The 19748-nt window shown below is 41.8% G+C and overlaps 3 protein-coding genes across 12 annotated transcripts in view; 1 reads left to right on the top strand and 2 right to left on the bottom strand.

Annotated features, from left to right (window-relative positions):
• Coq6 (coenzyme Q6, monooxygenase) overlaps nt 1-4314 on the bottom strand; it is a 17925-nt gene extending 13611 nt beyond the window's left edge. Inside the window, exon 1 of the mRNA XM_015493874.2 lies at nt 4093-4314. Within this exon, the coding sequence (XP_015349360.1) occupies nt 4093-4279 (187 nt within the window). The 5' untranslated portion in view covers nt 4280-4314. The remainder of the gene's footprint in view (nt 1-4092) is intronic.
• A 140-nt stretch (nt 4315-4454) lies between these two features.
• On the top strand, nt 4455-17898 carry Fam161b (FAM161 centrosomal protein B). 4 transcript variants are annotated; one of them, XM_015493866.2, is made up of 9 exons: nt 4456-4612; nt 7321-7640; nt 8379-8929; nt 10622-10968; nt 11716-11843; nt 14330-14494; nt 14713-14812; nt 16408-16550; nt 17237-17898. In XM_015493866.2, exons 1-9 carry the CDS (start codon nt 4469-4471, stop codon nt 17373-17375), a joined length of 2037 nt encoding a protein of 678 aa, XP_015349352.1. In that variant the 5' UTR covers nt 4456-4468; the 3' UTR covers nt 17376-17898. The 4 variants fall into 4 exon arrangements, 3 of the variants coding, with proteins under 3 accessions (XP_048654923.1, XP_048654924.1, XP_015349352.1); XR_007345893.1 differs by lacking the exon at nt 14713-14812 and having other exon boundaries at nt 4455-4612; nt 17237-17372; XM_048798966.1 differs by lacking the exon at nt 14330-14494 and having other exon boundaries at nt 4455-4612.
• A 620-nt stretch (nt 17899-18518) lies between these two features.
• Nucleotides 18519-19748, bottom strand: part of Znf410 (zinc finger protein 410) — a 38414-nt gene continuing 37184 nt past the window's right edge. For 6 of the 7 annotated variants that reach the window (XR_007345894.1, XM_015493847.2, XM_015493851.2 and 3 more), the window contains one exon: nt 18519-19624. Coding sequence is in view for 6 of the 7 variants with exons in the window: in XM_015493847.2 (XP_015349333.1) it covers nt 19586-19624 (39 nt within the window). In the remaining variant the exon portion in view is untranslated. Of the gene's footprint in view, nt 19647-19748 lie in introns of all 7 variants that reach the window. The other variant, XM_048798972.1, reaches the window with a different exon arrangement.

Below are 19748 nucleotides of genomic sequence, written 5' to 3'. Positions count from 1 at the left end.
TGGGAATATGACTCAGTGGTTAAGTGCCCATGTGTTCAATCTCCAGTACCAAACGCCACCCCCCCAAAACAAAACAAAACAAAAAAACCCTAACAAACTATACAGGACTATTCCTGAACTCAATTAATATAAGAGGGAAATAAAGTTGCTTCAAGCCTTTAAGAAACTGTTTAATTCTGAGGTGTCCCCCCAAACTCATGATCATGTGTGTGAGACCATGCAAAAAAGTTTAGAGGAAAATGAATCGTGTCAAATTTTAACGTAATCAGTACCTTAGTCTCCCGATAAGGATTAACTGGGTGGTAATTGTAGGCAGATAAGATGTGGATGTAGGAGCTGGGTCATTGGGGGTGTGCCTTCAGTGTACACCTCTGTCCCTGGTGTGAGGGAACTCTCTCTGCTGACTGATTGTCATGTCCTGAGTTGCCTTCCTCATCATATCCTTCTACCTTGATGTTCTGCCTCACCTCTTGGACCCAGAGCAATGGAGTTGGCCATCTATGAACTGAGACCTCTGAAACTGTGAGCCCCAAATAAATTGCTTAAAGTTGGCAGGTCTTTTGGTCACAACAATAAAACAGCTGATTAAAACAGAAAACATCATAAACTTATGGGGAAATATTAAAAGCTAACTAGACAATTTTTATTTTTTTAAAAAATGTTTTTTTAGTTGTCAATGGACCTTTATTTATTTATATGAGATGCTGAGAATCGAACCCAGTGCCTCACACATCCTAGGCAAGTGCTCTACCACTGAGCCACAAGCCCAACCCCATTTTCTACTTTTGTGTGTGTGTGTGTGGGGGGGGGGCGGGGTAGATGAACTCAGAGGCACTTTACCAGTTAGCTATATCCCCAACCCTTTTTAATTTTGAGACAAAGTCTCACTAAATTGTGTAGGGCCTTGCTCAAATTGATTGGCCTCAAATCTGCAATCCTCCTGCCTGAGCATCCTGCCTCAGCCTCCAAAATTGCTAAGCTACTACACCCAGCTCCTGGGGTATTTGTTTAAAATATAGGCTTGCTGGCCCAGCATGACAAACTGAGTCAGAGTCATTGGAAGCAGAATCTGGTATCTTCATTTAAAAAATATAATTCTGTACACTGCTAACAATGATAACCTTTGAGGAGATCTGGATGGCTAACAATAAGAAAATACAAGTCTTGATTTATACATTTCATACCAATAGCCCATATTTGTACCTTCTGAATTTTGTATCTTTGCCCGAGTTATTCAAAATCTAAGAAACAATAATAAAAACCTAGGTGCTTCTTATATGCACTGAAGCCTGAGACCCAGGATTTTATATTTTAACTCATTTACCAATAGGCACAACCAAAATGACTGTCTGAGAGGAAGGATACATACTTAAACCTGCCAGAAAGTTTTTTCTGTTCCTAAAGTGCTGTATATCTAATTATCCACCCTTGGGTGCAAGTTACTTAATCTTTCTGAACTTCTCTGCACAATCTACAATTGGGATTATTATAAGGATTAAGTTAAAATATATACAAAATATTCAAAAAGATGCCGGTCCCAAGCAAGTGCTCAATAATTGATACTATGTTTTGTTTGTTTGTTGTACTGGGGATTGAACCCAGGGACACTTTGCCGCTGAGCTACATCCTAGCCCTTTTTATTTTTTATTTTGAGACAGGGTCTTGCTAAATTGCTTAGGGTCTCGCTAAATTGCTGAGGCTGGCTTTAAACTTGCAGACCTCTTGCCTCAAACTCCTGAGCCACTGAGATTACAGGTGTGCACCATCACACCCAGTGACACAATGTTTTAAAAATTACTTTGGGGTTCCAGCCCATTAGCTCATATACAAAGAAAGCACTAGTTCTCATCGATTCTCTATAGGAGGAACCCTATCAGGGAAGATGTGGCTGTCATCCATGATGCTGAAGTCAAAAAAGGCTTTCACACTATTGGTAACCTCTCATTTCTGAGGCTAGAAGACTCAAATCCAATTTCTGAAAGCCACCATAAGTTGTTAAAAGCAATACATTTGGAATTTGGTGGCCTGGGTTGAATTCTAACTCTGGTACTGCCTGGCTAAGAGACTCTGATCTTTATTTGATCTTACTAAGCATATTTTTCACATAAATATGCAAATAATATCTGTTTCACAATGTAATGGAGCACCTTAAATTACACATGTAAATGCATAGTCCTAACCTCACAGGATACACAAAATTCAACTCAAAAATAGATCATAGACTGCTGTAAGCCCTAAAACTTCTAGGAAAAAAAAAAAAATGGGAGTAAATCTTGGGGCTATGCAATAATTTCTTAGTTACAACACCAAAAGCACAACTGATGAATGACTGATAAACTGGACTTCATCAGCACTGAAAATGGGGCTGAGGATGTAGTTCAGTGGTGCAGCATTTGCTCAGCATGCTCAAGGTCCTGGGTTTAACCCCAAGTACCATAACAAATAAATAAACAGATAAAAAAAACAAATCAAAATGCTTGTGCTTCAAAGAATATTATCAAGCAAGTTTTTAAAAAAGACAACAAACCAGAACAAAATATTTGCAAATCATATATCTGATGAAGGATTTGTGCCCAGAATATACAAAAGAACTCTTACAATTCAATTAAAAAAATGGCCCAATTATAAACAAAAGGTAAGGCTGGGGTCTGCAGCTCAGTGGTAGAATGCTTGCCTAGCATGCACTGAGATCTTGGGTTCAAAACCAAGAACCACAAATAAACAAACAAAAACCAAAGGATCTGAATAATCATTTCTCCAAAGAAGATAACACATGGCCAGTAAGCATATGAAAATACTCAATATTATTAGTCATTAGATAAATATAAACCAAAACCTCTTTGCATCCACTAAGATAGCTGATAAATAAAAAGACAATAACAAGTGCTACCTAGGACCTGGAGAAACTGGAACCCTAGTGTAGTGTTTCCAGTGGAAAAGTCTGGCAATTCTTCAAAACATTAAACAAAGTTATCATTTTTCAGCAATTCCACTAGTAGGAATAGACTCAAGACAACCAAAAATACATGCACACAAAAGCTTTTACACAAAATATTCATAATAGCATTATCTGTAATGTGACAGCAGTGAGAATGTCCATCGATTGATAAATGAAAATAAACAAAATGTGGCATAAACAAACAATACTATTACTCAGCCTCAAAAGGAATGGGATACTGATACAAGCCACAACAGATTAACCTTGAAAACATTAAGTAAATTCCATCTACATATAACTGTCTACATATAATTTAATTTAATCTACATATAATTTCCCTACATATAAGAAAAATATATAGAGAGACAAAATAGGCGAGTGGTTGCTTAGGGCTGAGGGATGGGGGGAAACGCGGAGTGACTGCTAAGAGTTCCAGGTATCTTTTTCTTTTCTTTCTTTCTTTTTTTTTCTTAGGATAATGAAAATGTTATAAAACTTAACTATAGTGATGGATACACAACTCTGCGAATACAATAAAAACTATTAAGCTGGTGGCTGCGGTGTGGATCACCCGTAAAGCGCTTGCCTCTCACGTGTGAGGCACTGGGTTCGATCCACAGCACCACATAAAAGTAAGTGAACAAAATAAAGATAAATTAAAAAAAAAAAAAAAACAGGGGCTGAGGCTGTGGCTTAGTGGTAGAGCTCGCCTAGCATGTGTTAGGTACTGGGTTCAATTCTCAAAATGAATAAAATAAAGGTCCATACATCTAAAAAAAATTTTAAAAATAACAACACCAAAACCAAAAACAAACAAACAAACCATTAAGCTAAGTGAGTGGGCATTATGGCATTTGAATTACATCATAATAAAGTTGTTTGTCTTAAAAACAAAGAAACAAAAACACCTGCCAAAGTTAGTACACGAGATGACCTCCCACTATGTCCATACCTAAATAACACTCGGCAGTTGTTCCCCACTAGTCGGAGTGACTCTTAAGGCCCCTCTCACTTTCGACCCTACCATCTCTGATACACGAAGCGCATTCCTGGGGGCCTGGGGCTCTTCTAGGAGAGGAAGGAATGGACCACAATGTCCGAGACACTCAGCCTTTGGGCACAGTGCGGTGGTTCACACTGTCCGCAGCTCTTACCCAAGGCACAGGCCATGGCAGCACCCACGAGGCCTCCGCCCGACACCACTACATCGTACACTGTGTCTGCCGAGACACCGGAACACCTCCGGCAGGAAATCAGCGGGCTTCTGCGTGTAGCTGCAAATGCAATAGCCCACCGGGTCCTTGATAGCCGGGCAGCCATGACGCTGACCCGGGCAACCATATCTAGTGCCCGGTAAGACCCGCCTTAGGTAGTGCTTCCGGAGCAGAGTCCTCCAATCCCGTAGGGCTTCAATCGTGCCCTCTGAACCGGAAATAAGACGCATGAAGGAACCAGGCCAATCAGAAAACGATTTTTACTTCCTTGGGCGGGACTAAGTATAAGGACGCCCTAGAAGCCAATAAGAGGCTTATGAAGGGGCATAGAGCCCAGAAGGGGTGTAGTAGCACTGCCACCGCCGCCTGTATCTCCGCTTCTGTTTCCTTCTGCCTAGCTAAGAAGATGACTGTAGGAAGGTCTGCAGGATCCCCTGATGGGGCAGAGTGGACAAGTCAGGTGAGGAGAGAAAGAAGAGAGGTAGCAGGGCTGCGCTTAGGAAACGAATCCCTAAGTGAGGAAACTGTTCGGCGTTGCCTTGGAGACAGAAGGCAGGGGCGTGTCACCGAGGGGTTGGGGGTTAAAATTGGCAGCATTTAGGCCTTGGGAGGCGGATTCTTGTCTTCGGGATTCGAACTACTTGTGCCATGCTCTTGGACAACAACAGTGGAATTCAGTTTTTGCTTGTCCTCTCATCTATATTATGACAGTTGTTGTCCCTATGTTGTAAAAGAGAATACAGAGGCATAGGAAGATTAAGAAATTTGCCCTCAAATCCACATAGAGACAAAAAGTAGGTTAGTAGTTAGGGGAATTAGGGAATGTCTACTAAAGGGTATGGAGTTTTTTTTGGGGGGGGGGGCAGGGCGATGAAGATGTTCTAAAATTTGTTGTGATAGTTGCATAACTCTGAACTAAAACCCATCAGATTATGCTCTTTGAATGAATTGTATGCTATGGAAATTAAGTATCAACAACGATGTGTTTTTTTTAAAGAAATTTGCCCGAGACAACTGCTCTTCAGTAGCATAGCCAGGACTACAGCATATACACAGCTTTGCCTCAGAATCTAGCATTCTATCACAGTTGGACCTTACAGAACCCAGTGAAACCAAATATATCCCCTGGAGGAATGCAGTGTCCTGCCTTCAGTTGATTTGCCTTTTGCAATCATTCATCTTCTACATCCTGGCTCCATGCCAACCTCTCAAAGGACATCTAATGCCACCATGCTCCAGTCACAGTGGCTCTCTTTCTTATATAAGATTCAAGTCTTTTCCTTTCCAGGATCCTGCATCAAGGCCTTTACCTTTGCTGTTCCTTGACTCCAGAATATTCTTACCTCAAATCTTAGCAAAACTGGTTCCTTCTCATTAATTGGGTGTCAATCCAAAACTCCTCCATAATGAGAAAATAAAAATCAGCTCAGGACTGAGAAAGCACAGATATCCCCAGCTTATGACGGTTCATCTAATGATTTTACAACTTTACAATGGTAGGAAAGCACTAAGTATTCAGTAGAAACCACATTTCACATTTTGAATTTTGATCTTTACCCTAACTAGCAATATCATACTCTCTCCATACTGGTAGAGAGACAGAGAGCTATAGCTCCCAGTTAGTGACACAGTTGTAAGGATGAATAACATAATCTATAGTATGCTGTGTTGCTAAGCTAGGACATTCATTAAATTGGTGTATTAGATGCATTTGTTTTTTTACTTATTAACAGTTTACAATGGGATTATCTGGACATAACCCCATCATACGTCAAGGAACATTTGTATCCCCCAGACCATAACAGACACAGATAAAGCCAGCTGCAAAATCAGCAGGAAATAGTGTTTCTCTTGGGGCCATAATATAGCTACAAAATTACTAACACCCCTTCTTCTAAATGATAATGCTTACTTAACAGTTACTTACCTATCCCTGCAGGGAAAAAAAATGCTCAATTACCCACTCACTAAACCATTCCCATGTTGGGTGTGGTGACACACACCTGTAATCCCAGCCACTCTGGAGGCTGAGGCAGGAGAATCACAAATTCCAACCCAACCTGGGCAATTTATCAAGACTTTCTCAAAATAAAAAGTTTAAAAAAGGGGCTGGATATAGCTCAGTGAAAGAGTTCTTCTGGGTTCAATCCCAGTACTACAAAACAACAACAAAAACCCAATACCAAAAGAAAAGGTTAAATTGTTCCTACTTCATGACTGCACCCATCCTCTTATGACCTTCCTAAGACAAGCCAACACTAAAACCCTGCCACTAATACGCACACACCAGGTTCCTTATTGTTTCCCATGATGTACTATAATTAATAAACATCACTCTGATTATTGATATATTCTTAGTGACTCTAATAGATTTTATCAACATAAAAGTTTTCCATAAGTAACCCATCACTCTATAACCTCAGTGTTTATGGTTTTATTTGAATATGTGATCTTATTAAATTTTCTGTCTCCTCTCACTAGAATGTAAGCTTCTTGAGAATAGAGACTTTGTTTGTCTTGTTTTCAGTCCAGTGTGTTAGATATCCAACAGATATTTTCTATATGAATGAATGAATGAAGTTTTGTTGTTGTCATTTTCCAGTGCTGGGGACAAATCCAATCCTTGAGCATGCTAGGCAAGCTTTCTACCACTGAGCTACACCCCTAGCCCCTGAATAAATTATTTAAAAGTTGGTTGGGTGTCTCATTTTCTAGGATGTCACTCTTTCCATTAGACTACATTGTCCTATTAATCATCCATTTCTAGTGATAGAATAGAAATTAGTTAGAACATGAGAAAAGCAGGCGCCTAAACAGGGCAACAAGAGAAGAACAACGGGTAAATCTCAAGGAAAGTGGGTACAGAGTGTGCCCAGGGTCCTGGGTAGGATTCCTAGAATGCATGGGTCAGAATGCATGGTGCAGATTAGGGGGTCTGCTTACTGTACTGCAGGGATAGGGAACATGCTTTAGCTCTTTGCTTCCCTTTCCTGCCCTACAACCAAGCACATCTGTATACCAGGATGTGAAATTTCTTTGGAGCATGGAACACATTTGTTCCTCTTATCCCTAATATACTAAGACTTATTCAAAGTGAAATTAATCATTATGTTTTGAAGATTGTAGAAATTATAGTTTAACTCACAGTTTATTTCTGTTCCATTTTAGATACTTTCCCCCCAATCCTCCTCTGACACGGAGGCAGAAGACAAACTGTCTGGGGATGGTATGGTTTTACCCAGGGCTGGAAAACTCCATGAGCTCTTCAGCCTAGAGGATGAGACAGAGTCCACCTCTGTCTCAACTGGAAGCTTTTATGACTCCCTACAGGTTCTAAAGCAAAGGGACAAACAGGGTCTGTTGGAGTCCCTTTTTCAGGCTGACTCAGACAGTGATAAGAACATCTCTGAAGATGATGAGGTCCTAGAGAATTTCTTCCAGGACAAGGGCAGGGGGAAGCCACAGATCCAGTACTCTGGATCTCAGAGGTAAGGCCCTACAGTCAACAGCTACCCCACTCCACCACTCTGGGGCAGTCATGCCATGTCTCTGGGCTATATCTTCCTTTGTCAGGTAGAGACCATGTCTGCAAATTTCTACTTAGGCAGGGTCTGGCTCATAATCAGGTTTTGAGTCCAACCAACTGTTTTGATTCCTACCAGCAATCCTAAATCATTGTGGGCAACTCTTAGTTCAATGAAACATTAGAATTGATTAAAGGAATGTCTTTCCTAAACAACCCTTTCCCCAAGAATGACAAGGTATATTGACCTTGGCCAACTCGGCTATGTGATGCATACTTTAGCTCATTTAGTATTTGCTTTCTCCTCCCAGTAACCTTATAAGTGGATATTATATTTGTCACTCTACATATGAGGAAATTCATAATCTTAAGGTTTGAAGCAGGTCTTTAACTTAGATCTAATTCTAAATTCCTGCTTTGACCCATTGCACTGTTTTCTCTGTCATATGCAAATAAGAGTGCAAACATGGCAGTTTGTGGATCAATTCTGAGAACGTTTCTACTAGGCTGCTAGGATTGCCTGTGGGAAGAGTGGGGAGGCCTCATGGAAGAGTTATGGGTATAGAGGCTTATGGGGCTGTGAGATCAGGCTGAGAAGCTAGCTGTGGCTTGCCTGGCAAAGAGGCCTGGGGAAGAGGATCAGGAAACAGCAGGGCCTCCTGACTGCCCAGTCCTCCACACACAGACCTGCTCTCTCCCACAGGTGTGACTCCACAAGGCGCTGCAGCTCCCTGAACAGCCTTTCTTCAGGTCTTCCAAAGGCTCAGGCCCAGCCGCCCTCAGGCTCCAAGCCTGACTCCCAGCACAGAAGTGTCAGCTCCTGGACATCGTCCATCACCGTCCCTCAACCATTCTGCATGACACTGCGGGAGGCCCAAAAGAAAGCTCAGTGGCTGGCCTCACCTGCCTCCTTTGAGCAGAAGAGGCAGCAGGCCCAGAGGCAGGGCCAAGAGGAGGCTGAGTGCCACAGACAGTTCCGGGCACAGCCTGTACCTGCACATGTCTACCTACCCCTCTACCAGGACATCATGGAGCGCAGGGAGGCCCAGAGACAGGCAGGGATCCAGAAGAGGAAGGAACTGCTTCTCTCATCCTTAAGGCCCTTCAGCTTCCTGGAGAAGGAGGAGCAGCGAAAGGAAGCTGCACGACAGAGAGACCTGGCTGCCACAGTGAAGGCTACGGTCCCCCCAAAGAAGGCCATAAGAAGGATCCCCAAGTCCATTCTGGAACCAGCCCTTGGAGACAAACTCGAGGGTAAAGATATCCTTGCCACCTGCTTGTGGGTACCAAAAGACCCAGTTGGTTAGTCGGCTTGGCTTGGAGATGAGCTCTCTGGGTGGACCCATTAGAGGCTGCAGGCTCAGTGTAGGCCATGAGGGAGGGTTAAAAAATACATGTGAATAAGGGCCTCAGGCTTTATTCATTCTACAGCCACATATGGTACTTACCAGGCACTGTTCTCAGATGAATAAGCAAACATGGAGTTTGTAGACATGTGAAGAGGCAGATAATAGAAAAATAATTATAAACGGGATAAATCATTTGTGATCTCAGCTATTTGGGAAGCTGAGGTGGGAGGATTCAAGTTCCAGGCCAGTGTAGACAATTTAGCAAGACTCTATCTTAAAATAAAAAATAAAAGGGCTGGGGGATATAGCTCAGTGGCAAAGCACCCCTGAATTTAATCCCCAGTACCCTTCCCCCATTTATTTTTTCTCTTTAAGGAGATGAGAGCTCTTTCCCTCTCCCTGCTGCATGTGCCCACAAGCCCTGGTGGAGGTCACCTCCAGTCTAAAACAACATGTGGCTGGGCCTTCACTGGGCTTTCAATAGGCAGAGAAATAAATGGCTATCATGTTACACTGAGATTTTGCCTTCCCCAAATTTTTAAAATAAAATTTTAATTAAAATGACTAGGAATATAGCTGAGTGGTAGAACACCCTGGGTTCAAATCCCCAGTACCACAGAACAGCCGCAAAAACAAATGGGATGAGTCATTTGTAAGAATTAAAGGGAGGAAGCATTGAGCATACAATAAAAGTACCTAATTCAGTGTGTGGTGAGGAGAGAGAGAAGTTCAGGAGGGATCCAGAGAAAGTGAGCTCTGGGGTGATCCTGACAGAGGAACCATAGTTAATTTGGTGAAGAGGGAGGAGGAAGAGCCAAGTAGAGATGTGGCCTGGAGGTAGATGGAAGCTGAGAGGATCAGAGAAGGGTGACAAGGGAGGAAGGATAGGTATAAGAAAGCTCTGAGGGGACTTGCTGGCCACTTGGATGAGTTTGGATTCCATCCCAAGGGCACTGGCAGGTTTTAAGTAGGGTGGCTCATGATCAGATACACAGTTCAGAAAGATCACTTGCTATTGTAGATAATTAAAGGTGGCAGCAAAACTGGAGAGATGTTGATCTTATAGGCCACTTCAACAATTCAGTTTAGACAGCATGAAACTAACAGTGGGGATGAAGGAAAGAGAGAGGCTAGAGAAAGGCTAAAGAGGAAGATACAGAAAGTTTGATAGGAGAGAGGGAAGACTCGACAATTGTTTGGGCAAAGGGTGTGGGCATTTGAGTGGCTAGAGAGAAGCAGGGGGATGGCCTGATTTCCCCTGCTTTGTCTCTAAAGAGGAAGTTGTAGAAAGTGCCCAACAAGCATAAATGGTAGCTGTTTCTGCAGTATGACTAGCATGGGCAGTGGTGGCCTGGTCACTGTATACTAATGACATTCCAGAAAAGAGAAAAAAAAGCAAACTCATTTTTGAAAAATTTTTAAGTTTGTAAAATTTTGCCATTTCTTTATATTGTGGCCAAATGCAGGTTTCCCACAGGATGTCAGTGGGTTTACAGTGTTCCTGAAAAGTTAACAGTTGACTTCACACTACTGCTGGTGCTTTGGTGTGAAGCTTGGTCTGTATGTACTCATCACTGCCCTGATTCTTTCTCCACAGAAGCCGAGCTCCTCAGAAAAATTCGCATCCAGATGAGGGCCCTGGACATGCTCCGGAAGGCCTCCTCCCCTGTTGCCTCCTCTAGTAGCCGGGCTGATTCACAGCCCCGCACAGCTGCCCGAACCCAGGAGAAAAAGCTTGGCTTTCTGCAGCCTGACTTTGGATTCCAGCCTCAGGTGAATCCTGTTGTTCCTGACCATGAGGGTCTATATCAAGCCTTCCAGAGAAGAGCTGCCAAGAGAAAGGAAACCCGGGAGGCAACTCGCAACAAGCCCTTCTTGCTGAGGACCGCCAACCTGCGTCATTCTCCAAGATCCTGTGATGCTTCCACCACTGAAGGAAGGAGGGTGAGGGCCCAGGGAACTGTGGGAGGGCCAGGACCTCCTGGGGCATGAAATGCATGATGGGCCTGGGGCTTGAAGGAAAGCACTTCTCATGACATTTTTCTACCTTAACTCTCTCTTTTTTTTTTTTTTAGAGAGAGAATTTTAATATTTATTTTTTAGTTTTTCGGCGGACACAACATCTTTGTTTTGTATGTGGTGCTGAGGATCGAACCTGGGCCACACGCATGCCAGGCAAGCACGCTACTGCTTGAGCCACATCCCCAGCCCAACCTTAACTCTTTTTTCCCCCAGCCTTTTTAAAATTTTGAGACAGGGTCTTACTAAGCTGCTAAGACTGACCTTCAACTTGGGATCCTTCTGTCTCAGCCTCCTGTGTCTAGGCGTATCAGTTGTAAGCAGATCCACATTCCTGCAAATTTAAGACCTCAGGAGCACTCCTTTTCATTCCCTCTATCTAGAAGGATTTTGCAGATATATGCACAAGCAGGTCTGGAAGGCAGGGAATTGGGATCAATTGCTTGTGTCCCTATACAATTTCCAAGGAAATATCATTTGATAAAAAAACTTTACGGTTATTATCCTAGTCTTGTCCTGGTTACTAACCTTGAGATCTCATTATCTTTGTCTTATTCCTAGGAATAAAATGAAAGATTCTCATTTTCAGTCTTTCACTGAAATTGAATCTCAACTAAGACAGAAACTAGTCATACATGCTATTCCACCAATACCAGCTTTCCTTTCTTCTAGGGTTCCCCAGAGCCACCAGCTACACTCCTAACAAGGAGTCATTCTCTGAGTGGCCTTGCTTCCCTCTCCACCAACACCCTCCCTGTGCATATCACAGATGCCACCAGGAAGAGGGAATCTGCAGTCAGGTGAGTGGTCAGGCTGCATAAGACTCAATGCTCTGATCTGGGTAAAATTCTGGAATCCACCTTCCTGTGAGGCCTTCTCACCTGTCCTCAGAGACACCACAAAGGGGTTGAAAGATTCCTTGATCAGGGCAGGAATACATGTGGTCTCCATGCCTGGGGCTAGCCACCACTCAGTTCTCTAGGGGACTTATTTGGTGCAAGGCACAATGTTAAGGCTGAAGATCCTTTAGAAACCTAAAGTGTAATATCTAGTCTGAAATACAGAAAAGCTCAGATGCTATTACTGTATTTTGTAAAGAGTACCGTGAGGGCACCAGGCAGCCTGGGGCAGGGGTCTCTTGCCTTTTGGAAAAATGTCTGAGATGAAATCTAAAGAATGACAGGGAGTTAGACATATGAAGGCTTGAGAGAAAGAGAGTTCCAGACAGAATAACATGCATAAAAGCCTATACATAAAAAGAGGGTGGTAGCCACAAAGAACAAGAATTCAGAAAAGTGTGATAGCAGGTGGCTGAACCTGTCACAAAGATAATGAAACACTGATTACCTAGAAATGCTCTGAGAGTCATCTTAGGGAGATGTCAGAGTCTGGAAGTAGGAGTTTTTTGTTTGTTTGGTTTTTGCAGTGTTGGGGGCGGGGGATAGAACCAGAGTCTTGAGCATCTGAGCCAAGAACTCTACCACTGAGCTGTACACTCTCCAGCCCAGCCTGTTTATTTTTAACTCTTCAGCTGACCTCATTCTGGTATTGTTCTCTTTGAGCCAGTCCCCCAGGAGAGTTCCTTCTCCTTCAGGCCTCTGAGGTAAAGCAAAGCAGGATAGTCCTGGGAAAGGACTAACATCTAGTACCTCTAAATACCTTCCCATGGGGCTTCCATGGGAGTAGACAGATTTTACTTGGCTCCTGCAGGCAAGAGGGATTGTAGAAATGTACTTAAGATCCACAAGACATAAATGCATCCCTTAAATGCATCAGTTCCTAAAGCCCAATAAGAGTGGCTCATGAACAAGAAGCCAGCCAGCTACGGAGAATACCCACATCTCTGTTCCCACAGTAAGGAATTGGACATTTTCTTTCTTCCCTCCCTTTTTTTGGTACCAGAGATTGAACTCAGGGCACTCAACCACTGAGCCACATCCACAGCCCTATTTTGTATTTTTTTAGAGACAGGGTCTCACTGAATTGTTTAGCATCTTGCCATTGCTGAGACTGTATTTGAACTCAACGATCCTCCTGTCTCAGCCTCTGGTGTGCCACCATGCCCAGCTTTCTTCTTCTTTTAAAAACAGTGCTGAGGATCTAACCCAGGATCTCACGCAAGCTAGACAAGTACTTACCACTGAGCTACATCACTAACCCTGGAGTTTGATTTTTTTTCCCCCCTTGTATGGGAGACTGAAACTTAAGTCCTTGCTCTTGCTAGGCCAGAATTCTACCACTGAGTTACATATTTGACCCTTTATTTTTATTTAGAGACAGGGTCTCAATAAATTGCCCAGACTATCTTCAAACTTTGCAATTCTCCTGCCTCAGCCTTCCGGGTAGTTGGTATTGCAGGCGTGCACCACCACACCTGGCTCAGAATTTGATTAAATTTTCATGCCCTTTCTTAATGAATATACATATCCCAGTGCAGGCCTTAATTTTTTTTCTTTTTGGTAGAACTCGCCATAGAATCTTGTAGAATGGTAATTACACAAACCAAGCGCTGCAGGTTGACCCCAAATTTTCAGTGGGTATTGAAGGAGGCTAATTTCCAGTTCTTTTTATATATGCAAATTGTATTCACAAAGAATCACAACCCAGGGCTAGGTTGTGGCTCAGTGGTAGCATGCTTGCCTAGCATGCATGAGGCACTGGGTTCAATCCTCAGCACTACATAAAAATAAAGACAATAAAGTCCATCAACAACTAAAAAGATACTATTAAAAAAAAAAAAAAAACTAAAAAGATATTAAAAAAAATAAACACAAACCCAAATACCTTCCTGCCCACTGTTTACAGTGTTCAAGGGCAGAGATTCTGGTTCTGATCATGGCTTTCCTGTTGGCATGTTGGAGACTGATCCTCAGACTCCTCCTCTGTAAAAGGGGAGCTTACAGTCTTTACATTATGAGGCCCTTTTGAAGATTACATGAAATGTAATAGTATTTGATTCATGGGTGGGTAGCCCAGCAAATGGTAGTTGTTAATATTGTTTCCAGATAAGTGAGGAACCTATCAGATTTTCTGAGTATTTGGCTATTTAAGGATATACATATCTCGAGTTCAATGAATGAACTTTTCCCATAATGCTGGAAAGGTTTCATTTCCCAATGCATTTAATCCCAGAAGCTTATTGTTCCTGAAAATGGCACCATGGTCAATTATCTGCCTCATTCATAAAAAACAAACAAAAAAACACTTTCCAGAAAGAGTACTACGATTGCTTCTAAATATACCCAGGTTGATTATCTGTACTCTTATTTTTGTTCTCTCCCTTTAGAAGTTCACTTGAAAAAAAAGACAGAGTAGATGAGAGCATTCGGTGGTTGGAGATGCACAAAAAGAAGTGTCAAGCAATGTCTAAATCTGTGACCTTGCGTGCAAAAGCCATGGATCCCCATAAAAGCCTGGAGGAGGTGTTCAAAGAAAAGCTGAAAGAGAACCGGTTAGTGTCAAAAGGGTGCAGGTCTTGGGATCCAACATATGGTTGCCCGGAATATGTGGAGTTATTAAGCTTCTGTGATCACAGGGAGTCAAGAATTTTGCCAGGCAGTTAGGAATTTATAATACACATGGGAGTTAGAATAACTCAACACAACATAAATGAAGGGCATTCTAGATTGAAAAAGATGGAATTCTTTCTAGAAATCTTATCAATTCCAGGAACAATGACCGTAAAAGAGCAAAAGAGTATAAGAAAGAATTGGAGGAAATGAAGAAGAGAATACAAAAGAGACCGTATCTCTTCGAACAAGTTACCAAGGTAAAACTCAACTACCACTCATTTTCTTTTCTGCCTGGATGAATGTGAGCTTAGAAGTTAAGAAACAATTTTAGTATGTGGGCACTGATCATTTCCTTAAGATTCAGATATTCTAAATCGAAACACCTTTTATTACTACATGTTTCCCCCTTAAATATAGGTCTTCATGGGTTCAGATGCTCACAAACACCCCACAAGGCTCTTTCTAGATTAACTTTGGCTTTCAGGTGAAAGAATCATTTGAAGATATTCTCTAGACTTAAGGGGAAGGTGAACTCAATTGCGACTTCCCTAAGCAAGTCTGTTCAGCCCACAAAGGAAACCATCCCAGGCAGTTTGAGATCATGTTCTTTATATCCCTTTTCCCTTAGTTTCAGACAATAGTTGGGATTCCACAGTGGCTGGTTCCAGTTTCTGAGTATTAGCTCCATCCTGTAGATATTGCAGGATCTAGGCATGTAGGGGTCCAGGTCCACCCCCTTCCCCAAGCACACCTGTATACCACCAACACACTGGACTGACTGGGTTTACTTAGCAACTCACATTGTTCAAAATCTCAAGCCGACCTTTCCTCTTTATGTTAATTTGTGTCAAGCAGGTTTAGTCTTTAGATCGCTACAGATTTTTTCAACACACTAGGAAAAACAGAATACTACAATTTTGCTCTTGAATAATACTTAAACTAAAACAAGCAAAAATTAACATTCACATACAGATTATCATCCTTATGTTAAGAATGTTCTCAATGCACCTTACTTTCTTCTGTCTTGGTGTTCCTAAGAATGGTTTGGTTGCTTTTAAATCATAAACTGCTGGGTGCAGTGGTGCCCATCTATAACCCCAGCAACTCAGTAGGCTGAAGCAGAATCAAAAGTTCAAAGCCAGTCTCAGCAATTTAATGAGGCCCTGAGTTAGCCAGACCCTGTTTCAAAATTTTAAAAAAAGGACTGGAGATGTTACTTAGTGGTAAAGCGCCCCAGGTTTAATCCCCAGTGCCAAAAAATAAGAAAATGAAAATAAATAAAGAACTTTAAATCTTAAAATGGTTTTAGTCCCCCATTTTTCATCTGAGTTTCACTTCATCTCCCACAAATTCAAGTCCTCGTTTTTAAAGGTGTGGTTCCCAAATTAATAGTTGGCTTCTCCTGAAGACATAGAGTTGCTAGAGTTGCAGGCCTCTTCTGCAATTGGAACCGGATTTGAAAAATGATCTGTTTCAAACTAAAGAAATCTAAATCTAATATCAATGGTTATATTTTATTCACAGCCACACTATGCCTAATTCAAATGTGTTGTATGGCGATCCCAGATTTTGATCTCAAAATGAGTGGTGGTTTTAAAGGTTCCTCCCAGTGATGTTGCTGAAGATAACAATTTAGAGCTGCAGAGTGACAGCAGCATCTCAGATTAACATTATGCATTTTAACAAGATCCTCTGGGGCTCAATTGTACATTAAAGCTTGAAAAACATTAATTTTTATGCAAATCTGTCAAGCACTAAGTTTTGGAGGTGGTGGTAGGGACATTATTGTAGAGATACTGATTAAGATGGCAATTCACAAGATAGCTACAGCAGATTAATTTCTATCCTTCAGGACCTTGCCAGGAAAGAAGCAGAACAACGGTATCGAGATACCCTGAAGCAGGCTGGACTGGAGGAAGACTTTGTGAGGAACAAGAGTCGAGGCACCCGGGCTGTACAATGGAAGGAGGAGTCTAATGCCAAGGATTCCCCCAGGTAAAGTGAAAGGGAGAAAAGGATAGCATCTCCATTATTCTCAATTCTGTTTCTCAAGTTCCAGTATATCCTCCACTAATTCCTGTTTTCCCCTTAGACACGGTGCTTTATAGCCAGGCATGGTGGCACATGTGTGCAATCCATAAAATTTGGGATTATTAAGGCAGGAGGATTGCAAGTTCAAGGCCAGCCTCAGCCATTTAGTAAAACCCTGCCTCAGAATATAAAAAGGAGTAGAAATGTAGCTCAGTGGTAAAGTACCCTGGGTTCAATTCCCAAAAACAAAACAGAAATGTCTCTTTATAGCCAAGCATCATATGCCAGTAATCCCAGTGACTCAGGAAGCTAAGGTAGGAGAATCACCAGTTTGAGACCAATCTGGGTAACTTAGTGAGATCTAAGGGGCTGGAGTTGTGGCTCAGTGGTAGAGTGCTTGCCTGGCATATGTGAGGCCCTGGGTTCGATCCTCAGTACCACATATAAATAAATAAAAGACCCACTGACAACTAAAAAATATTAAAAAAAAAAAAAAAAAAGAGCTAGAAATGTAGCTCAGTGGACTGCCCTTACTAAGTTCAATCCCTCATACAGGGGGGAAAAAAAAGTTGAGGCCATTCTTAAACTTTATACATTGCTTCCTTTAATTTAAAATATTCTGTTTCATAATGTTTTCATTTACTTTGCAGCATCTATGAAACTACAAACCTCAGCATCAATGATCCACAGAAGGATTTAGAAGGATCTCTAGAACAGCTTCTAAGCCCCCAAAAAGAATCGGAGGAGCTGTATTATGAATCATCAGACCATCTGAAATCACTGGCCTAATCAGCTCATGTAACATTACTGCTTTTGCGCATCAAATATCTCACTAGGGGTTGAGTCAAGGCAGGCAAAACTTGAGTTTGAATATTGCTACTATTAGAGAATAAGGAAAAGAAGAGTGACAGATAACAGGAATGTTTTTAAAGAATCAAATTAGAGAAGCTCAGGATAGAGGGATCATAACCCAGACCTAAGGGGTCTTACTTTGTACCTGACATTTAAGAGCAACTATAGAAAAAAGAACACAAGCCAAAATGCTAATCAGGGCTGTTCAGGAAACATGAGTGAGTTAAATGGGGTAGATATAAGATAGGAGATAGTAAGGAACCAGAGAGCATAAATCCTGTTAGAATACAGGCCCAGAATTACAACATCAGCTATTGTCATCAGAAGCCAGAAATGTTACAGCTACTTGGGAGATTGAAGCAGGAGGATCACAAGTTCAAGGCTAGCCTCAGAAACTTAGCAAGAACCTGTCTTAACAACAAAAAAAAAAAGGCCAGGGCTGGGGGCTAGAGCTTTAGTGGCAGAGCACTCCCCCATGGACTTAATCTCCAGTACCAGACACACACACACACACACAACACACACACAAAGCCAGAAATGTGCATCTTGGCAACTAATTAAAAATTATTTAGGCCAGGCATGGTGGCACCCACCTGTAATCCCAGCGGATTGGGAGGCGAGGCAGGGGGATTGAGAGTTCAAAGCCAGCTTCGGCAAAAGCGAGGTACTAAGCAATTCAGACTCTAAATAAAATACAAAATAGGGCTGGAGATGTGGCTCAGTGTTTGAGTGCCCCTGAGTTCAATCCCTGGTACCAGCTGCCAAAGTTATTTTATGTGGGCAAAATAAAACACATCATCTGTTTACCAGATTTAGCCCATGGGGGATGACAAATTTGCAACCTTTAGTTCAGGGTTTCTTATCCTTAGCACTTGATATTTTGGGATTTTTTTTTTTTTTTAAATTGGTGGTTATGAGAGGAAGCTGTCCTTTATAGGCAGGATCCCTAGTCTTTACTCACAATATCCCAGTAGCACTTTCTTTTAGTTTGACAACCAAAAGTGTTTCCAGATATTGCCAGATGTCCCCTAGAGGACAAAAACTTCCCAGGGTGAGAATCATCCAATATCAAAGTAAGACTGCAGAAGGCAAACACTGGGATTTTAATTGCCATGAACTGAATCCACATAGCACAAGAGGAGTATGAATATCTTTTAACAAATTATCTTTCTAGAAAAAATTCAAAATTATCTGTTGTTGTTGCTGTTTTCTCAGATGCAGACATGGTATTTTCTGATGGTAACAGAAGGATACTCTCAAACAACCATCTGGGTTTGCTAGTTATAAATGAAGACACTCATGTTTCCTAAGACTCCTCAGTTCTGCTTTACCTCATGGAATCCTAACAATAAATCAGTGTTCTATCTTTAAAGAGAAGGAATGAATTATTTATTTTCTCTATAAGGAAACAAGTTTTGTCTAAAACAAGAATCAAATAACTGCCTGGGCTGTTTTATTTAAAGGGAAAAATGGATCATGTGATTTTTAACTTAAGAAACAAAACAAAAACCTCTTAACATGCTACTATTATGTTCCATAAGCAAAGAAAACAAAGTGACCAAGTAGAGGTGTACAGGACAAGACAGTACCTCAGCCTGGGCCAAGGGGAGATTCAAGTAATTTATTTTTTGCAGCCCAATGGCTGAGAGTCTGTTAACTCAGGTTGCTAAAGGGAGAATGCAGACAGAACTGACATCACTCCCTTCTTCAAAGCAACAAGGCATCTTGAAAACTTCTGGTGAAGTTCCGTAGTTGGTGACAGGACATTGTTCATCCCTGTGAAAAGATAGCTGGATCTGGGATGAAAGCTCTTCAAAGGAAAACCTCCCCTCAACCAGTCATAATGGAAAACTTAAGCCAACACGTAATTGAATTCACTTTAGGGAAAAGTCTATCCCAAAATTCTGCAGTGGGGAGAGAGGCGGGTTGTTACCCATCCCACGGTCACTGCTGGCTCCTTGTCTGAATTAGATGGTGGCTGAAGAAAAGCTCTCATAATCCATTTTCTCTGCCAGGGAAGATAAACAGGAAAAAGTAGAGTCTTGTCCTTCACATATTCATTTGGTTCTGGCAGGTCGTGAGCCTTTGCATCCTTATTCCCACTATGCATTCTGGGATCAGAGCTGCTCTTCCAGGAGCACCCATGCTCATGTCCGTCTTTCAGTTAAATCTCCTTGGTTTAGTAACTGTAAAAGATTGAAAGCATATCTAAAATAGGTTATAGGTGAATTATAGGAAAATTAATTCATAATAAGCACAAGGGTTAAGAGTGAAGGGTAGGGAACACACTTGGGAGGTAAGTGAAGGACA

The sequence above is a fragment of the Marmota marmota genome, unplaced genomic scaffold (assembly GCF_001458135.2).
Source record: "Marmota marmota marmota unplaced genomic scaffold, marMar, whole genome shotgun sequence".
NCBI classification, from domain to species: Eukaryota; Metazoa; Chordata; class Mammalia; order Rodentia; family Sciuridae; genus Marmota; species Marmota marmota.
This window is presented reverse-complemented; position numbering and strand designations above follow the sequence as displayed.